Here is an 18628-nt window from a genome sequence, read left to right as displayed (position 1 = left end):
GACAAAGGTGGGGAAGGGAAGAAATTTGATACATGCACCAATTCAGAAGAAGATCTGGAATCCATCATTTTATTTCTAATTGACAGTGAGTTAAAGCCAAATACTCTCTGATCCAGTTACATTTGTCGTTTTTGGATGCCTTTTTTGGCATCAGACCTATAAACACCAGCCGGTCATGATTAGAAGCTTGTGAACTGGATGGAATTCAGTTTGCCATTAACTTCCCAACATCGGCATCTAACCAGTAACACTACAGGAGCTTGTAGGGGAGCTTTCTCACAGATTCTCCCAGCTCACCTTAGTGTCAGTATTTCTTTGCCTCCTCACCAACTTCCTTCTGATCCTGGCAAAACTGCCACTCTCCTCTTGGTGATTCTGTAGCCTGACCCGCTGTTATATGGAGCATACTAGCCTTGTTCACATTTACTTCTTGTTCACCTTGTTCCTCACCAGCTGCTTTCCCCCTTTTAGCACAGTGTCGGCCACATAGTACCTAATCCACTCTCCCTATCTCATAATGTTGTTGTTCAGTTGTTTCAGCTGTGCCTGACTCTTTGTGAACCCATGAGCTTCCCAGTAATTGGCCATTTCCTTCTTCAACTTGACAGTTGAGAAAAACTGAGTCAGACAGGATCATAAAGCTGGAACGTGTCTTAGACCTGATTTGAACTTAGGAAGCTGAGCCTTCCTAACTCTAGCTCCTGGACTCTATCCACAACAGTGTCACCTCGTTGCTCTGCCACAAGAGCCACTATTTTGTATGGCAGTTTAAGATTTGCAAAGTACCTTGCAAATATTGCCTCATTTAATCATCTCAATGACCCTAGGAGGTAAGTGCAGTTATGATCCTCATTTTACATTTGAGGGAACTGAGGCTGTGAAATGACTTGTTCAAAGTCTTTTAACTAGTATCTATGGTCAAATTTGAAATCCATCTTCCTGAGTCCACATCCCATACTTACTTTCCTGAGTCCAGATCCTACCTGACACATATCTATATCTATATCTATATCTATATCTATATCTATATCTATATCTATATCTATATCTATATCTATATCTATATCTATATACATATCCATATCTATATACATATCCATATCTATATACATATATCTATATATCCACATATCTCTATCTCTGTCTCTATATATCTCTATATTTGTATCCATATATCTATATCTATATAACTATATCCATATATCTCTATCTGTGTATATATATGTATATCTATATCTATATTGCATACTCTCTGTTAATGTGCCGCCTAACTGCCGTATATATATTATATATATATATGTAAATAGGTATGTATGTATATGTAAATATATATCAGTGTATATGTGTCTGTCTGTCTTTTGCTGTCTCTTTCTCTCTTTCCCTTTCTCCTTCTTTCTCCCTCCATACCTTCATATGAAGTTAAAGCGTAAGTTTTCTTTACCAAAGTGAGGGTGGTGTATAGCAGATACTACTGCATAGAAGTTGCAGAAGCCTAGGAAAAATGCCATTATTCCTGAAGGAAGTCACTGGCTAAGGCAGAAGAAGCAGTATTTCTGTGGAGTGGAAAATGCTAGAAGAGCAAAATCCAAATTGGGATTTAATTAGAATATGTCCTAACTAGTATTTCAGACTAAAATGTTCTTCCTAGTCCATCCATCCATTGCAACTGAGTTCCAGAGGATATCAGACTTTTGAACTGGGCAGAAAAGGCCCCATTTGGACCCCAGTCTCCTCTCTTCCCAGGAGGAACCTCACCTCCAGTCAGGGTATTTGAGAGAATTTCCCCAGAGAATATACAAATTTGTCAAATAACAAATAGCCAGTAAGTCCTTTTGGTGTGCTTACATGGTTTGTGTGTGTGTGTTTGGGGTGGGGTGGGCGGGGAGTAAGAGGTGAGGAGGAGAGAAATAGAATATGCTTTACACCCTCAAGAAGTTTAGAAGCTAATTGGAGAAAGAAATGTAGCATATGTGACACAAATAGAGAACATATTGTAATTAGAGGAGAAACCAGTGTCACTGGGGTTGTTAGGAAAGACTGTGGAGAAAACAAGGCTGGAACTGGGCCTTGATGAATTCTAAAAAAATGATGAAAAAGGACTCTAGTACCTTTCAGACTCACTTTACTCTTTTAACTCCCCAGAAGGGAAAAGAAAAGGAATCAAGGATTTAATAAGTTCCTATTGGCTGCTAGGCCTATGCTCAACACTTTATAAATATGATCACATTTGATCACTGGGATGCTTCCTTTTGGAGCATGGCCTGATGAGATAGAAGAAGGAAAGCCATCAGTAGCCCTCTTCCAGTTTTCCTCTTGCTATGCCCTTGTCGCCCCATCAGGTGCCACCGTGCCCCCCCCCCCAGAATACGCCACCATTACAGAGCTACTCAGAGACTGAATAGAGCAGTAACAAGAGAAGAAGTCTCCCCTCCTTGCTCGGTGGTCTCCCATCATGCTGAGGTCAAGACGCTCACACTGTGTAGGGGGGTGAAGGAGACTTAGCGTGAAGCTTTCCAAATGAAAGGATAACACCATTATTGGATTTCTTTCAATTAACCTTAATGTAACTGAACAGCATGGACTATAACAGTTGGTTCTGGAGTTATTCTTCCAGATGTAGGATTGTTTGATAAGTTCATGAATCAAAATAATATATTCAGCAAGTGCAGAGAGTCCTGAGTGATGAGGCTTAGCCTGGCTAAGGAATGTGCCTGGCTGTACTATTGCTATTGAGAGTCATCCAGAAATGAGCAGTGTTCTTTTCTTGGTCACACACACACACACACACACACACACACACACACACACACACACAAACTCACATAGAGCTACACAGACACACAGAGACACAGTCTCACGTACAGACACACAGAGACATGCACACATACAAACTCACACAGACACATAGACACACACACACAGACACACATACAGAGACACGTACACACACAAACTCAGAGACACAGACACACATATACTCACACAGATACACATACAGAGACATGCACACACACAAACTCAGAGCCACACAAACACACATACATACATACAGAAACACATACAGAGACATACACACAAACTCACACACAGACACAGACATAGAGATAGACACACAAACATACAGGCATACATACATACATACACATGCATGCATAAACACCCCCCTCCAAAAAATGATATGCCTCTCCACTACCTTCATATTCTTAATGAAAGTTTGTGTCCAGGGAATAGTCTCCTCTAAATGATAAAGCTAAAGGAAATCTCTCTTCTTTTTTAGTGTGATGTGCTATCATCACGGGCCCCTGAGACTTAATCCCTTGAGACCATTTTAGTGATATATAATTTCCAAAGGCCACAGACTTAGACTAAAAATTTCAAAATCTATCTGAAGAGGATGATGGAGTGCTCAAGGTCCTGAAGTGACTTTCCGCTCACTACACAGAGTGACCTGTACCCAGGTCAGTCACATGAAATAGAAGCCCCAGCCAGAAACACAGTTCTCCAAGGGGCCAAGACCATAATCAAGTCCCATGAATCATGGGAAAACTTGGGAATCTCTAAGGAAATCCTGATGCTTAACAAGAGAGAAGCAGTCAAGGGATCATAGATCCTCAGAGGTTGTCACATTAAGGGAAAATAGGACTATATTTATGATAATCTGCAATGATGAGCCTGATGGGAGCCTCACAGAATCACAGAATTTGAACCTTGGGAGGAACCTCATTATCTAATCGAACCCACACATGAAATGATTTGGTGACAAAAAGATTTCTTGGAGGGACTTCAAAAGCTATGGCTATAGCACACGTAGGAGTGGTCACTGAGCTATGTAGGTTGCAGACACTTAATTCCAGGGATAATGGCAACAGACATTAGGTTGGAAGTATTTCTATTCCAAAGTTGTCTCCAGAGTGTGAAAGGAAATAGTGGTCTTGATAGTGGTGGGGGAACTTTCCCTAGACTGCCACATGCTTCCCCCCCTCCCCCTGTCTTTCCTTCACTTTTTCCTGTTCTGTCAGCCAGGTTGATTTGCCTGCCTTATATGTGGTAATGGCTTTTGGGTTGGGTGGCTGGCCCCTTCTCTCAGAGGATGACTGAAATGATGTAGCTTGGACGCAACTCTGAGGGGGTTAGAGAACATTATGTTCCCAAGGCTCTTGGATTCATCAAGCATGGTGTCCCTCCTTGGAATGGGAGCTTCTTCAGAGCATGGAATCCTTTCACATTTCTTTGTATCATTAGCACTGGCCCCACTCCCCCAGTACATCACTTTATAAACATTGGTTGAGGGACTGACGTGGCAGGTCAAGGTAGATTTCATCTAGACCAGATGACCTGAATTCATCAAGGCCAGCTTGGAGCTCTCTTCCTTTCTGTTTACTTCTTATGGGGATCAATTTCTCTGATGGTTATTTCGGTTCTATCATTTCCAGTCAGTCAGTCCATGAGCATCTATTAATTGCCTACTATGATCCAGACACTGTGATGAGCCATGAAGATTCCAATATAAGGTAAAAAACAAAATCAAAACTGCAAACAGTACTTTTTAAGTCTCCTTCTTATTGGCAGAGAAAACAGAAGCAAAAAAATGAAGCAGATCTGACTTCTCTCTTATCTGTCTGCCCAAGCAAAGATCTTTTCTTTGCTCCTTCTTAGATCCTGTTTTTTTCTGCCAGTATAGCTTAAAAAATTCTTTTTCTTTGTCCTTAGCTTCCCTCACCAAGTCATTCTGAGCTTCAGCCTTTGTGAAAGTATTTTCTTTATCTTCATAGTATTTTTATTTTTTCCCAATTATATGTAGAGATAATTTTCAGCATTCATTTTTATAAACTTTTCTCCCTTCCTTTTCCCCTCCCCAAGACAGCTATGCAATCTGCTATAGGTTACATATGCACAATCATGTTAAATTGATTTCTATTTTAGTCATATTGTGAAAAAGAATCAGAACAAAAGGAAAAATCCACAAGAAAGAAAAAACAACCAATAAGAAAAAATGAACATAGTAAACTTTGTTCTGCATTCAGACTTTTAAAGTTCTCTCTCTGGATGTGGTTGGCATTTTCCATTACAAGTCTTTTAGAACTGTCTTTGATCATTGTATTGCTGAGAAGAAATAAGTCTATCATAGTTGATTAACACACAATATTACTGGTAGTTTGTGCAATGTTATCCTGCTTCTACTCACTTCACTAGACATCAGGTCATGGGTTTTCTGAAATCTGCCTACTCATCATTTCTTATAGGACAATAGTGTGCCATTATATTCATATACCATAACTTATTCAGTTATTCCCCAGTGGATGGGTATACCCTCAATTTGCAATTTGTTTCCTGGCACAATTTTTTTTGTTTTTTTTTAGTTTTTTGGCAAGGCAATGGGGTTAAATGACTTGTCCAAGGTCATACAGCTAGGTAATTATTATGTGTTTGAGGCTGGCTTTGAATTCAGGTCCTCCTGACTCCAGGATTGGTACTCTATCCACTGCACCACCTAGCTGCCCCAGGGATTGGAAAGACTATTTCTTTTTTTTTTTTAGGCAATGGGGTTAAGTGACTTGCCCAAGTTCACACAGCTAGGCAATTACTAAGTGTCTGAGGCCGGATTTGAACTCAGTTCCTCCTGACTCCAGGGTTGGTGCTCTATCCACTGTGCCACTTAGCTGCCCCTCCAGCACTATTTTTAAAAGACCATGTTACACTCCTATATTTATCTTCTGTTACATGCTCTCGACTCCATTTTCATTGGTTTAACATATGTATAATTTTTAAAATTCTGAACTTAACCAGCACAAAAATATGCTTTTTCTGTGTCCAAATTAGAACATGTGACCATCCACTCTGTTCACCTTTTAAAAGCATGTGTGAATTGTCACTTTCAGGACTCTCCGGATTGTTTATGCTTCCTCTTTGCACTTATTTAATTGTTTCAGTGTCTTTGTTATTGTTTTTGTTATCATTATTGACATCACCATCTCAACCTCCTATGCTTCTCCTTGCACCCTTCCCTTTAAAACAGAGAAGCAAAATCCTTGGAACAAACAAGCACAATCTACCAAACTAGATTCACACAGTGGCTGTGTCCAATCAGGGAAAATTGAAATGTATGTGCTGCATCCTATGCTAAAAGGTGGGGTTACAAAGAAAGGCAAAAAGCCAAGCAAGCTAACAAGTCCTGTTACTGAGAAGCTCCCAGTCTAATGAAGGAGATAGGTACAAAGCAATGTCTTATAAACAGGCTCAAGTGGAACTCATCTTAAAGGGAAGGCAGGAAGATTAAGGGGGCTTGGGATAGCTTATTGTAGAAGTTGGCACTTAAACTGGAGGGAAGTCACAGAAGTGAGAAGGAGGAGATGGGGAAGAAGAGACTCTAGGGCAGAGACTTAAGGGATATTCATAAGGAGGAGGGAGGACATGCATGAAGATCCAGCAAATGAGACTGAAGAGGAGCAGCCAGGCAGACAAAAATTATTGGGGAACCAGGACAGAGAAGTGCCTCCAAAATCTAGAGAGAAGAGATTATCGAGGAGAAAAGGTAATCAATATTTTCAACAGGTTGAATATTATTTGAAGCCAATGTGCAGAGTGAAGAAGAGAGTGAGGGGGAAAGAAATGGAGGCAGGCACCCAATTGTACCCAGTCTTCTTGGGAGTTTATCTCTGAAGGAGGGAGAGAGAATGATGGCTGGGCAAGAGGTGAGATGGAGAGGAGAGGACAAAAGAGAGCTCTTGGCAAATGCCCAGGCTCAAAAACTTTGGTCCCTGTCTCTGTTAGGAAGTGGGTAACATGCTTTGCCACAGGTCCTTTGAAGATAGTTTGTCATAGGATTGCTGAGTCTTTCAAAGTTTCTTTTTTTTAAAAAAAATGTTGTCGTGTAAATCATTGTCTTAGTTCTGTTTAGATCATTTTACATATGTTCCCACTTCTCAGGATCATATGAATCTTTTAGTTTGTTTTTTTAATTGTGCAGTAATATCCCATTACATTTATAAAGCACAATCTGCTCAGCCTTTCCCAACTGATGGGCCTCCCATTAGTTTGTGATTTTTTCTTTTCTTTTCATCTTCCTGTTAATCCCCAATTTCAGGATCAGCAAGTTTGTTTTCCTTGAGACTCTTCACTCCATGATAATATTATCATTCCTCAAACAGCTCCTCTTCCTATCCCTGTCTGTTTTCTGTGGAGTTGCTATATTTCTATATCAAATGGCTGTCTCTTTGTCTGTGTGTGTGTGTGTGTGTGTGTGTGTATTTTCAGCCCTCCTTTGTTTCCTCTAAGCTCTCTCCCATCCCTTCCTCCATATTTTATATTCTTCTCTGTATCCTAATTACAAAAAATCATAGGTTCCTTCCCTCCCAGACTAGTGTATTTCTTTTACCTTTCCTTTTTTCTTTCTCCCCTTAAAAATCTTCAGAACAGAATTAATTCCCCAGCATCCTCTGTTTTTTTTCTTAATTAGCTCCCTCAATCCCCTTTGCAAGTTCTGAAAGGAGACTTGCTTCTTCTCCCTATCTTGGAATGTAAGCAATGTAGCCTCATACTACCCTTTTTTTTCTTGCTCAAATAAATTTACCTTTCTACAGTTCTATGGAGGCTTTTATTTACATTTCCAAGTTCCTCCTCAGATGTGGTCCTGGCGAATTCTCCTCTGTCTTCCACAGGAAGTTATTCTTGTTTGGAAGCCTTTACATTGGACATTTGGAATGTTAGCTCCCAAGAAATTCTCCCCTTTATTATAGTTGAAGTGCATTCTTTGCCTACTGGTCCTGCCCCTATGTTCTCTGGCACTTGCAGCTGGTTCCGGCTATCTGCTTACACCATTTTGAACTTGACTTGGAAACTCTGGATTTCAGGATGTATTCCAGAAGATGTAGATTCTATATTTACTTTCTTTTCTGGTTTCTATAGATCTTGGGAAGTTTGCAGTGACAATTTCTTATAATACATTGTCCAGGAGCTTTGAAAATGATATGTTGAATTTAACATGGACTTAAAAAGAAAAGCAAGCTGTACATAATAGAGATTTGCAGATTCATATTTAAACTTCTTTTTTGTTCTATTGTGTATAATGTAAACACCTATTTTATTTGGTGTTTATTAAACTGAGACTAAAAATCCATCTTAAAACAAAGGAAACATAACATGCACAGTTTTTCTTTAGCATGGGTTTTAGCATGTCTGGTAATTCTTAAATTCTATCTCCTTGACCCATTTTCTAGGTCTCTTCGTTTTGAAAGCAGACTTTTTTTCATTTTCTCCTATACTTTTGAGTATTTGATTTTGCTTTAATATTTTTGCTGTCTCATGAAGCCCTTGATTTCTGTTTAATAGATTTCAGGGACTTCACTGCTTGGGTAAGGTTCACCATTACTGTTCTAAGCTTTTCCTTCCATTGTTTTGATCTGGAGCTTTTATTTCAGTTTTTATCTTTTGCATTTCTTCTTCTATTTATTCATATGGTCCTTATGGAAAATGCATTATCTTTTTAATTTTATTATATAATTTACCTTTCTTTTCAAGGTATCTTAGATCCACAATAATTTAAAAAATAGATTTGCATTGCTGTTTTGTTTTATATCCTTTGTATTTTCCTATCTCTCCCCTCCTCCTCCCAGAGAGCTATCTCATACAACAAAAATTATTTTTTAAAGAAAAAATAGAAGAGAAAATCATTCAGCAAAACAGATTTATACATTGAAGAAATATGAAGATATATTCAGTTTTCCACCTCAGAAAAAGAGTGGTAGAAGGTATCTTCTTATATCTCTTTGAGACCATGCTTATATTTTATAATATTTAAACATTCATTTTCTTTTTTTAACTTGATTTACACTGTTCATTTTTATTTGCTGTGGAAATTCTATACATGCAGTTCCCTATAATGATAGCACTTTCATGGCCCTATTCAGTAGACTCAAGAACTTAAAACAAGAAAATCCCTTATTTTGGTCAGTGAAAATACCTATTTAACTTCTCTTTTGTTTTCCAAAGTACCCAATGCAACAACTCACATTATGATGGAGCATATAAAATGTGCATGGGTCTTTTTAAGCTATTACATTATGGAAATATATTTTACATGCCTTTACATTGATGTCATATTACTTGCCTTCTCATTGGGTGGGGCTAAAGGTTGGAGGGAAGGTGAGAATTTGGAACTCAAAATTGTTTTTAAAAATGAATGCTAAAATATATATAAGTAAATAAAATTAGAGAAAGGCTTAAGGTTCTAAGCATGCTGGGAGTCATAATCCTAACTTTGACTTTTGGCTTCTCACATTTATTGAAGATAACTATATATATTCTTCTAGACTTGATTTATTTCAAAAAGTTTTTTTAAAATTTTTAATATTTCATCTTTGTTTTAGGTTGTAATAAATATCTCAGTATTGGAACTAAATGTACCCCTGCTGAATCCACTAGGTGGCGCCACAATGCACAGAGTTAGGAAGACATCATCCAGAGTTCTAATTTGGCTTCAGACACTTACTGTGTGACCCTGGGCAATTCATTTAACCCTGTTTGCCTCAGTGTGACCCTGGGCAATTAATTTAACCCTGTTTGCCTCAGTTTCCTCATCTGTAAAAGGAGCTGGAGAAGGAAATAGCAAACCACTAGTCTCTTTGTCAAGAAAAGCTCAAATGGGGTCAGGGAGAGTCAGACATGATTGAAATCACTGAACAACAACAATGATAAAACAACAATTTCTAAGAGGTTGACAGAGTCTTAGGAGGAAAGCTCTTATAATTGCAAATTCTAAGATATTGTATAACTTCCAGCTGTGCAAGATTAAACAAAGGGATAGCTCTAGTCTTTCTTCTACCCCATTCCATACATAGGATGAGTGATTTTGCGTATTTTTATTTTTTATGTATTTTAAACAAATACAAAAGAGAAAAGGAAAAAAAGAACACTGACACATACCCAGCAGAACAAAGGAGAAGACTCAATATAAAACAATAAATTTCCATTTCAAGAAAACCTAGATAACAAATAATGTATATTGTTTTCAGAACTGCCCAACTTTCCTCCCTTGTTTTTCTTTTGTTCTCTGCTGTGCCATTTTTACTTTATTATCCTTTTCCCCCTCAAGGAGGCTATCATTAAGCATGGACACATGCACTCATATGTAAACATGCACATATGTACACAAATATTTTCATACCTACAAACATATATAAGCCTTTCCCTAATTTTATTTACTTATTTATTTTTAGTATTCATTTTTTAAAAATTTTGAGTTTCAAATTCTCACCTTCCCTCCAGCCCTACCCCTACCTAATGAGAAGGCAAGTAATATGACATCAAATATACATGTAAAGGCATGTAAAATATATTTCCATAATGTACTATACATTTTGTCCACTTGTCATCTCTTGCATTGAAGATGGCTCTTCCTGGGTCCATGTCTTTCCTTATTTTTTTCTAAATCAACCTGCAGGTAAGTGATTTCATCTGTAGCTGTAACTTTAAGCAAAGTTTTCCCTCTACTGGTGAGTTCATCCTATTCATGATTGCTAAGTGTGTATTTACCTCTAGCTTATCATCTTACATCTCCAATATTGTCTATTACTATCTTTTGTCTCTAGAAATTTTCTGAGTGTGAGCTGAAACCTAAAATATTCTTAGTGTTTGTTTTATTGTACTTTTAAATGTGTGTACTTAGTTTTGACCTGGATCACATGGATTTCTGGACTGACTTCTACCTCCCAGCTTTAGTCCTTTGTGGATATTTGGGGTTCAAATCACTGGATCTTGAGGGCCCTGGGAGGTACCTTAGTATAGCACACTTAGGAACCTTGAAATCTTTGGGTCTAAGTTTCCCTGTTTATTCCAAATGTTTATTGCCAGACCTGTCCTTAAATGTTTCCTGGAGCCCTGCAAGTATTCCACCCCTTCCAAAGGTTTCCTTGAAATTGGTTCCCAATCCCAACTTGTACTTTGGTTGGAAGAACGCCCCGCTCTCTCTGCCTCGAGGTGTAGAAATGTACAGGTGACAAATGACTCTGGCCCACTTCTGATTTTCGTAGGCAGGAGGCTCCAGTCTTTGGGGTTTAGGCTAGTTTTGACTGATGGCATTTCCCCTGGGTTTCTTCTAGATGGCCTTTTGTGCAGGTCTGGGGTGAAAGAAGTTACTGTAATTTCTCATTAGATTGCTTGAACATTATGCATTCAGTCTAGTACAATTTTTTGTTTTTCTTTCTTGAGTATATCTGTAGGAGTTGAGCTGCCAGAATAATTTTGATAGTATTCCTAATCAGTTCTTATGCTTCCAGACTTTACTTTCTCTAACCTGTATACTACCTATCCTCAAAATCTTCTGAAGGCACCAGTATAAAGGAAGGTATTGACTGAAGTTAGTCATGTCACTGCTAGGTTAAGTAACTTGCCTCACTGAGCATCAGATTTTTTCTCTCTGTATATTTGAGGTATTTAAAAACTGGAATAAGTGATTCGATCATTTAAAGAACTTTATGAAAAGTGCTAGTGATTTTAAAGTGTTTTTTAAAAGTAAGCTTTATCACCAGCATCATCATCATTGCTGCCTCGTCCTTGTGAATTCAAATCTGGTCTCAGATTCTTACTAGCTGTTGACCCTGGACAAGTCACTTAAATCATATTTGCCTCAGTTTCCTTATCTGTAAAATGAGCAGGAAAAGGACAATGGCAAACCACTTCAGTATCTTTTGCCAAGAAAACCCCAAATAGAATCACAGAGAGTTGGATATGACTTAAAAATATCACTGAACAAAACCAATAATAATTATTATTATCATGTCTCTTCCTAGCTCAAAATCTTCCTTGGCCCCACATTACAATCCAGAGAGACTGTAACCTTCCCCATGACATGTTTAAGGTGCTCACAATCTGACTGCCACCTACCTTTCTAGGTGGCACAGTGCTCAGAGTCCTAGAATTAGGAAGACCTAGGTTACAGTCCAGTCTTAGATATATCTTAGCTATGTGACCTCAGGCATGACACTTGATCTTCACCCCAAAAATGGAGATAATGATAGTACTTAGATCATAGGGTTGTTGGGAAGATCCAAAGAGAATGTATTTGTAAAGCCCTTAGGAGAATACTTGGGACATACTTGATGGAATAATAAATGATAGCTGTGGTTATGGGTGTTAATTCCTCTCTTATTTTGCTGTCCTTCTCAAACTCTTCATTCTCTGAAAATTGGACTGGCTCTATTCCAGACTTGGCCTTCTATGGGCCTTCTCCCTTAAATTTTCCCAGACTGTTCCTTATAAGTTGGTTGGGATACCCCTTTCTCTTTCCTTAAAATCCTTGTCTTCCTTCAAGGTTCAGCCTGGGCCACAGGCTGTACCTGATTTCTTTTCTCCTTCTCTCCCCTAGCCCCTCTTTAAATGATCTGCCATTTCTTCCTCTAAGGGGTAAACAGCTTGTTTCCCCATTAGAGTGTAAACTCCATGAGGGCAAAGATGGACAGACTTGAAGTCCTTGTTAGCTACAAAGCTATAATTTCCCTTTCTATTACTCTTTCATTTGGATCCCAAAACAGAGACTTCATTCAAATGGTGAATTTCAAAAACTGGGTTTCTTTTGTTTGAGGGAGACAGGGGCAGGTGACAGGCACATTCCTCTTTTACAAGAATATCCCATCTGAGATTTGTTCTATTACCCCCATCCTCATTCTCACTTTGACTTTCCAGTTGGAGCCAGCAAATCTGACAAGATGAAACATGGTGCCTATTACTAAAGTATCTTAATTGTGAGATTGATTTCATTATTTTCTATTAACAGTCAAATGTAGAGTGGGTTTTTTTCTTAAGCCAGTGGAAAATCTTCTAAAACTGAGTGCTTCTAAAATACCATCAGTGAAATTGCCAGATGACTAGAAAATTTGCATGTGAAGCAAGCCTCAAAAATATTCCAAAATGAGATTCCTACCATGATCTGATGACTTCCTATACTTCTTATGTGTGCATATCTTTATGTGTGTGTGTGCGTGTATGTGCGTGTGTGTGTGTGTGAGAGAGGGGGAGAGAGAGAGAGCATAATCTGACTTGCCTGTGTTTGTATATGTTCATCTTACTGAACCTAGGACTGCATAGATGGGCACATATTTAATGTGCATGCTCATGCGCACACGTGTGTGTGTGTGTGTGTGTGTGTGTATGTGTGTGTGCTAACTTCAGTGAATTTGGACCCTAAAGAGGATAGTTTGAGGATCAAACTAGACTTATGGATCAGGTTGTAAAAGCTTCTGATCTCGGTGCAGATTCCAATCATTGTCATAAAAAGATTGCGAGGATGAGTTATAGTGCCTCAAAGAAATTTTTTTGCTACCATGGGAGAGATGGATCTCCTTTCTAATGTAATTTATAAAATGATGAGTTTGGTATCAGGAAAAGTGGCTTCAAATCCCACTTTTAACACTTACTGTCTGTGTGACTCTGGACAGTTAATTTTTCCACTCCAGGCTGTAGCTCTCTCACTTATAAAAAGGGAATAATGATACCTATCATTAATCATCCCCCAGGCTGTGATGAGCTAATGAAATAATGGCTATATGATGTTTTGCAAAAATCAGTTATTATTATTATTATTATTATTATTATTATTATTATTATTATTATACTTTGCCAACTTTGATTTGTTGGCTGCAGACCATCAAAATGCTAACTCCTTTGAATTACTGTGGCCCTACTCTTCAGGAAGCTTGCAGAGCCTTCGAACCTTTCTCATCTATCTTACTCAGACAACCTCATCATAGCCAACCTTCTCTGCCACAGAGAATAAGGAAGTTGATCAGTCATTTTAATTTATTCATCAGTTGGAGGAAACTTTTGACCATGTGGAGTTCAAAGTATTCTAAGTTTCAGGTACTCAGTTAAAATGTTGTATCCATCATATTCACGATGCTGCAGAAAATCCAATCCTATTCTCGTTACCCTTTCTCTGTGACTAAATATGTAAAAAAGCTTTAGTTAACTTGAACTCAGATTTAGTTTATGTGTGTGTGTTGTGTAGTGCAAGGATTCCAAAAGTTTCTTTATTCACCACAATTTAACAAAACCCTGCAGTTAGGTGGCTCAGTGGATATATGCTGGTCCTGAAGTCTTCTTGAACTTATATCTGGCCTCTGACTTTTAATAGCTGTGTGATCCTGGGCAAGTCCCTTAACTCTGTTTGACTCAGTTCGCTATCTGTAAAATGAACTGGAAAGGGGAATGGCAAACCACTGTAGTATCTCTGCCAAAAAAAACCCAAATAGGGTTACTAAGAGTTGAACGTGACTGAGAAGTGACACAACAACATCTGTTTAAACCAAACTATCCAGAAGACTAAATTTTTTAGGTTATTACTGAGTGTTCTGTTATTTCATAGGTGTTGACTATCTTATTACCATCATCAGGCACCATTCTCAAGGGGAGAATAAAAATGATTTTTATTCTCTGCTAGGATCTGACTCAGTTTTTATACCCTCAGGGAGGTGGTCTTGTGGCTTTTCCCTTAATACAAACAGAAAGATTTGCTACCTGTCCCAGGACCTGACAGTTGGCTAGAGGAAATGGCAGCTACATATTAGCAATGATTTCATTTCAAAGGGTAAATCATCATCCACAAAGAATTAGTGGGCACATGGTTGTGTGGGGCATTGTTCCAGGAGTTGGAGAAAGTGTTTTTATAATAAATTTCCTTCCTTTGAGAATTTAACTGGCTATTGATAATCACCTGAAAAAATTCTCTCCGTCTTTCATGATTAGAGAAATTCACATTAAAACAATTATGAAGTACCATCTCCTACCTGCCAGCCTGGCTAACATTACAGACAAGGAAAATGGCAAATACTGGAGGGGATGTGTAAAAATGGAGCTATTTTAATATATTGTTGATGGAACTCTTTTATCAACTTTTCTAGAGAATTATTTGGAACTCTGCCCAAAGGGCTATAAAACTGAATTCTCTTTGACACAGGAATACCACTACTAGATCTGTACTCCTAAGGAATCAAAGAAAAAGGATAAATACTACTAGGTATAAAAATACTTATACTAACTCTTTGTGTGATGGCAAAGAATTGAAAACTTGAGGGAATGGTTGACCAAGTTATGGTATATGATTGTGATGGGATACTGTTATGCTATAAAAATTATGAAGAGGATGTTTTAGAAAAGCCTCTGAACTGATACAGAGTGAAGGGAGCAGAATTGGGAGAACAATTTATACAGAAACAGCAGTGTTGCAAAAGAAACTCAATTGTGAAAGACTTAATTCTGATTAGTATAGTGGTCCATCACAGTTCCAAAGAACTCATGATGATACATGTTGTCCACCTCCAGAGAAAATTGATGGACTTGGAATGCAGAGTGAAATACAGTCTTTCTTTCTTTCTTTCTTTCTTTTTCTTTCTTTCTTTCTTTCTTTCTTTCTTTCTTTCTTTCTTTCTTTCTTTCTTTCCTTCTTTCCTTCTTTCCTTCTTTCCTTCTTTCCTTCTTTCCTTCCTTCCTTCCTTCCTTCCTTCCTTCCTTCCTTCCTTCCTTCCTTCCTTCCTTCCTTCCTTCTTTCTTTCTTTCTTTCTTTCTTTCTTTCTTTCTTTCTTTCTTTCTTTCTTTCTTTCTTTCTCTTTTTTCTTCTTTTTCCTACAAGGCTAATGAGGGAATTTATTTTGAATGTATATATATTCATAATGGCTTTCATATTTTTTGCCTTCTCAGTGGTGGGAAAGTTGGTGGAAAGGGAGGAGAGAAATTTAGACTCAAAAATGAAGAGTCAGGAAGGGAAAGGAGAGGAAATGTAGGCATTTATTGTAAGTAGATTTTCTAGGAGTATATCTGTGAAAAGGAGGAAAAATAAAGGATGACAGATAGTGAGGATTATGGAGTCTAGTGCAAGGGTTTTGTTTTGATTTGTTTTTAATTTAGGTATGAAGATAGTATTATAGAAATGTAGTCAGGAACCCAGGGTGGGCAGAGTGATTTTTATCATTCCAGTGGGAGTCACTGACAGCAGGAAGTGGTACTATAGCACCATCTACTATTCTTTATCCATCTTGCAGCTGGGGCACTCGCTTTGAATTTCCAACACAGTGGAAGTCCTGGAAGTTGCTGGACCTTGAACCACCCCGGCTCTGCAGCAGAAATTCTGGCCTAGTGGGTGATTCCTGCCTCGTATCATCTACTTCTCAGCAGTCCAGGGGTCTCCCTCTCCTTACACTTGCAGAATGGAAAGCTGTGGTGCCGGTGGCGGTGGCGGTGGCGGTGGCGGTGGAGGTGGTGGTGGCGGCGGTGGTGGCGGCGGTGGCTGCGGTGGTGGCGGTGGCGGTGGCTGCGGTGCTGCTGCTGGTGGCGGTGGTGGCGGTGGCGGCAGCGGCAGCAGCAGCAGCATTAACATCCTCAGTTCAGAATTCATTGTTGGAGGGAAATATAAATTGATCAGGAAGATCGGAGCAGGTTCCTTTGGGGACATCTATCTGGCAGTGAACATCACCACTAATGAAGAATTGGCTGTGAAGCTAGAATCTCAAAAGGCCAGGCACCCCCAGTTGCTGTATGAAAGCAGGCTCTATAAGCTTCTGCAAGGCGGAATGGGCATTCCTCGTACCCGTTGGTTTGGTCAGGAGAAAGAATATAATATCCTTGTCATGGATCTGCTGGGACCTAGTCTTGAAGATCTGTTCAATTTTTGTTCCCGCAAGTTCTCGTTGAAGACCGTCCTGATGTTGGCCGACCAGATGCTTAGCAGAATTGAGTATGTGCATACCAAGAATTTTATTCATAGGGACATCAAACCAGATAATTTCTTGATGGGCACTGGACGCCCTCGTACCAGGTCTGGAGCTGCAGGAAAGAGAAAGAGAGCCGGGGCAGCTGCCATTCGGTCTCAGGATCAGTCTTATTCAGGATTAAACCAGTTATTCCTTATTGACTTTGGCTTGGCGAAGCGGTACCGAGATAACCGCACCAAACAGCATATACCCTACAGAGAAGATAAGAATTTCACTGGCACTGCCAGGTATGCCAGCATCAACGCCCACCTGGGCATCGAGCAAAGTCGCAGAGATGACGTGGAGTCCCTTGGTTACGTCTTAATGTATTTCAACAGAAGCAGCCTGCCCTGGCAGGGAATTAAGGCTGCAACCAAGAAGCAGAAGTATGAAAAAATTATTGAAAAGAAGATGGCCATCCCTGTTGAAGTCCTGTGCCAGGGTTTTCCAGCCGAGTTCTCTATGTATCTCAACTACTGCCGTGGCCTTCGCTTTGAAGAAGCTCCTGATTACATGTACCTCAGGCAGCTATTCCGTATTCTGTTCAGGAGCCTGAGTTACAAGTGCGACTACATGTTTGATTGGACCCTGTTAAAGCAGAAGGCAGAGCAGGAACAAGCAGCCTCTTCTTCTGACCAGGGTCAGCAGACCCAACCAGCTCCAGCACCCAAAGTGACCAGACCAAGACGAGTGACCAGAAGAGTTTCCAAGCAGGAAGAGGAACAGAGGAAGTAAAGCCCATTCATGATCCAGTGTTCAATTTGCTATTCTCCACATCCAGAACTTTAAGTTTCTATGTATACTTGCCAAAAGGTTGTGTGCAACCATTTACTTGTTGAAAATGTTCTTCATTTCAGCATAAATTGACTGGTTGGCATTAGTGATGACTTAATAGCTACTGTAATTGTTAACATTGCATTAACTGTAATTGTTAATAGCAAGATAGTGAAACCTGGTTCTAGTTTTCTATTGCATTTTTTTTTCTAGTGAAAAGCTAACTCAATGTTTGATGTACGGATGGTGGAAAATTGTGCATATGACAATTTTTGATATTTTTTATTTTGACTTGTACTGTTTTGAGATCTTATTTCAAAAGTATAGCATAAAGTTTTCAACTACAGTTGTTATAATTGTAGATGCTCATAATTGTGCACTCTTAGGGTATTTACCCTTCTTGATGTTTCAAAGTTATAAATGTAAACATTCTTAAAATTGTTGACTTCAATGTGCAAGCCAGCTGACAGGGTAGCAACCAAAGATTTCAGTTTTTAAGCATATGAAGGACTGTGCCTGCTTACTGTGCTAGAAATAACAGCATTTAAAGTGAAGATTTAAGAAAAAAACTTAGTGACTACTAGTTTATCTTTAGGATTCTACGTTAATTCTAATGTTCTTGGTTTAAAAAAGAAAAGCAATATGTTTGTCCCAGAATTTTAGTTAACATCTTAGAACTGAACATATGTGCAAGTTGCTTAGATAAATGTAAGTACTGTGAACAACAACATGACCTGGGATTTTGTTTTGATTTTGAAACTGAAAATTGTTTGCTGTGAGGAAAATACTTCAAAAAAAAAAAGAAAGAAATGCTTTGCTAATTTGCTTTAGAATCAATATCTCTTCAATGTTTAAATAAAGTGTTTCTTGACAATTGTTGAATAAATCATTCCTTTGCAAATCATTTCAGATTGAGTGTTGCATCTTTTTGTTTGTTTTTTACTTTAAAAATATTAAGGGAATAGGAGATGGGGAAATTAGCCAGTGGATAAAATGAGATGGAAGATAAAGGGTGGCAGGGGGGAGAGAGGGATGGTGGAAACTTCTTGAGAAGAGAATGGGTGTGATCAAGGTTACATGTAGAAGGGCAGATCTTGTTGGAGAAAAGGGGGCCTCCT

At 38.8% G+C, this 18628-nt stretch overlaps 1 protein-coding gene and 1 long non-coding RNA gene across 2 annotated transcripts in view; both read left to right on the top strand.

Moving 5' to 3' along the window:
- Positions 1 to 16223, top strand: part of LOC141500093 (uncharacterized) — a 51423-nt gene extending 35200 nt beyond the window's left edge. Inside the window, exon 3 of the long non-coding RNA XR_012471835.1 lies at positions 16029 to 16223. This is a non-coding gene — a long non-coding RNA (uncharacterized LOC141500093). The remainder of the gene's footprint in view (positions 1 to 16028) is intronic.
- Positions 16224 to 16461: 238 nt separating this feature from the next.
- LOC141497645 (casein kinase I-like) lies at positions 16462 to 18384 on the top strand. Its single transcript, XM_074200400.1, has one exon. It carries the CDS (start codon positions 16557 to 16559, stop codon positions 17469 to 17471), a length of 915 nt encoding a protein of 304 aa, XP_074056501.1. The 5' UTR covers positions 16462 to 16556; the 3' UTR covers positions 17472 to 18384.
- Positions 18385 to 18628: the final 244 nt, after the last annotated feature.

Source organism: Macrotis lagotis, chromosome X (assembly GCF_037893015.1).
Source record: "Macrotis lagotis isolate mMagLag1 chromosome X, bilby.v1.9.chrom.fasta, whole genome shotgun sequence".
NCBI lineage: Eukaryota > Metazoa > Chordata > Mammalia > Peramelemorphia > Peramelidae > Macrotis > Macrotis lagotis.
This window is presented reverse-complemented; position numbering and strand designations above follow the sequence as displayed.

Excerpts from the sequence above, each read along its gene's own strand:
- LOC141497645 (XM_074200400.1), top strand. The coding sequence starts at position 16,557 with ATGGGCATTCCTCGTACCCGTTGGTTTGGTCAGGAGAAAGAATATAAT.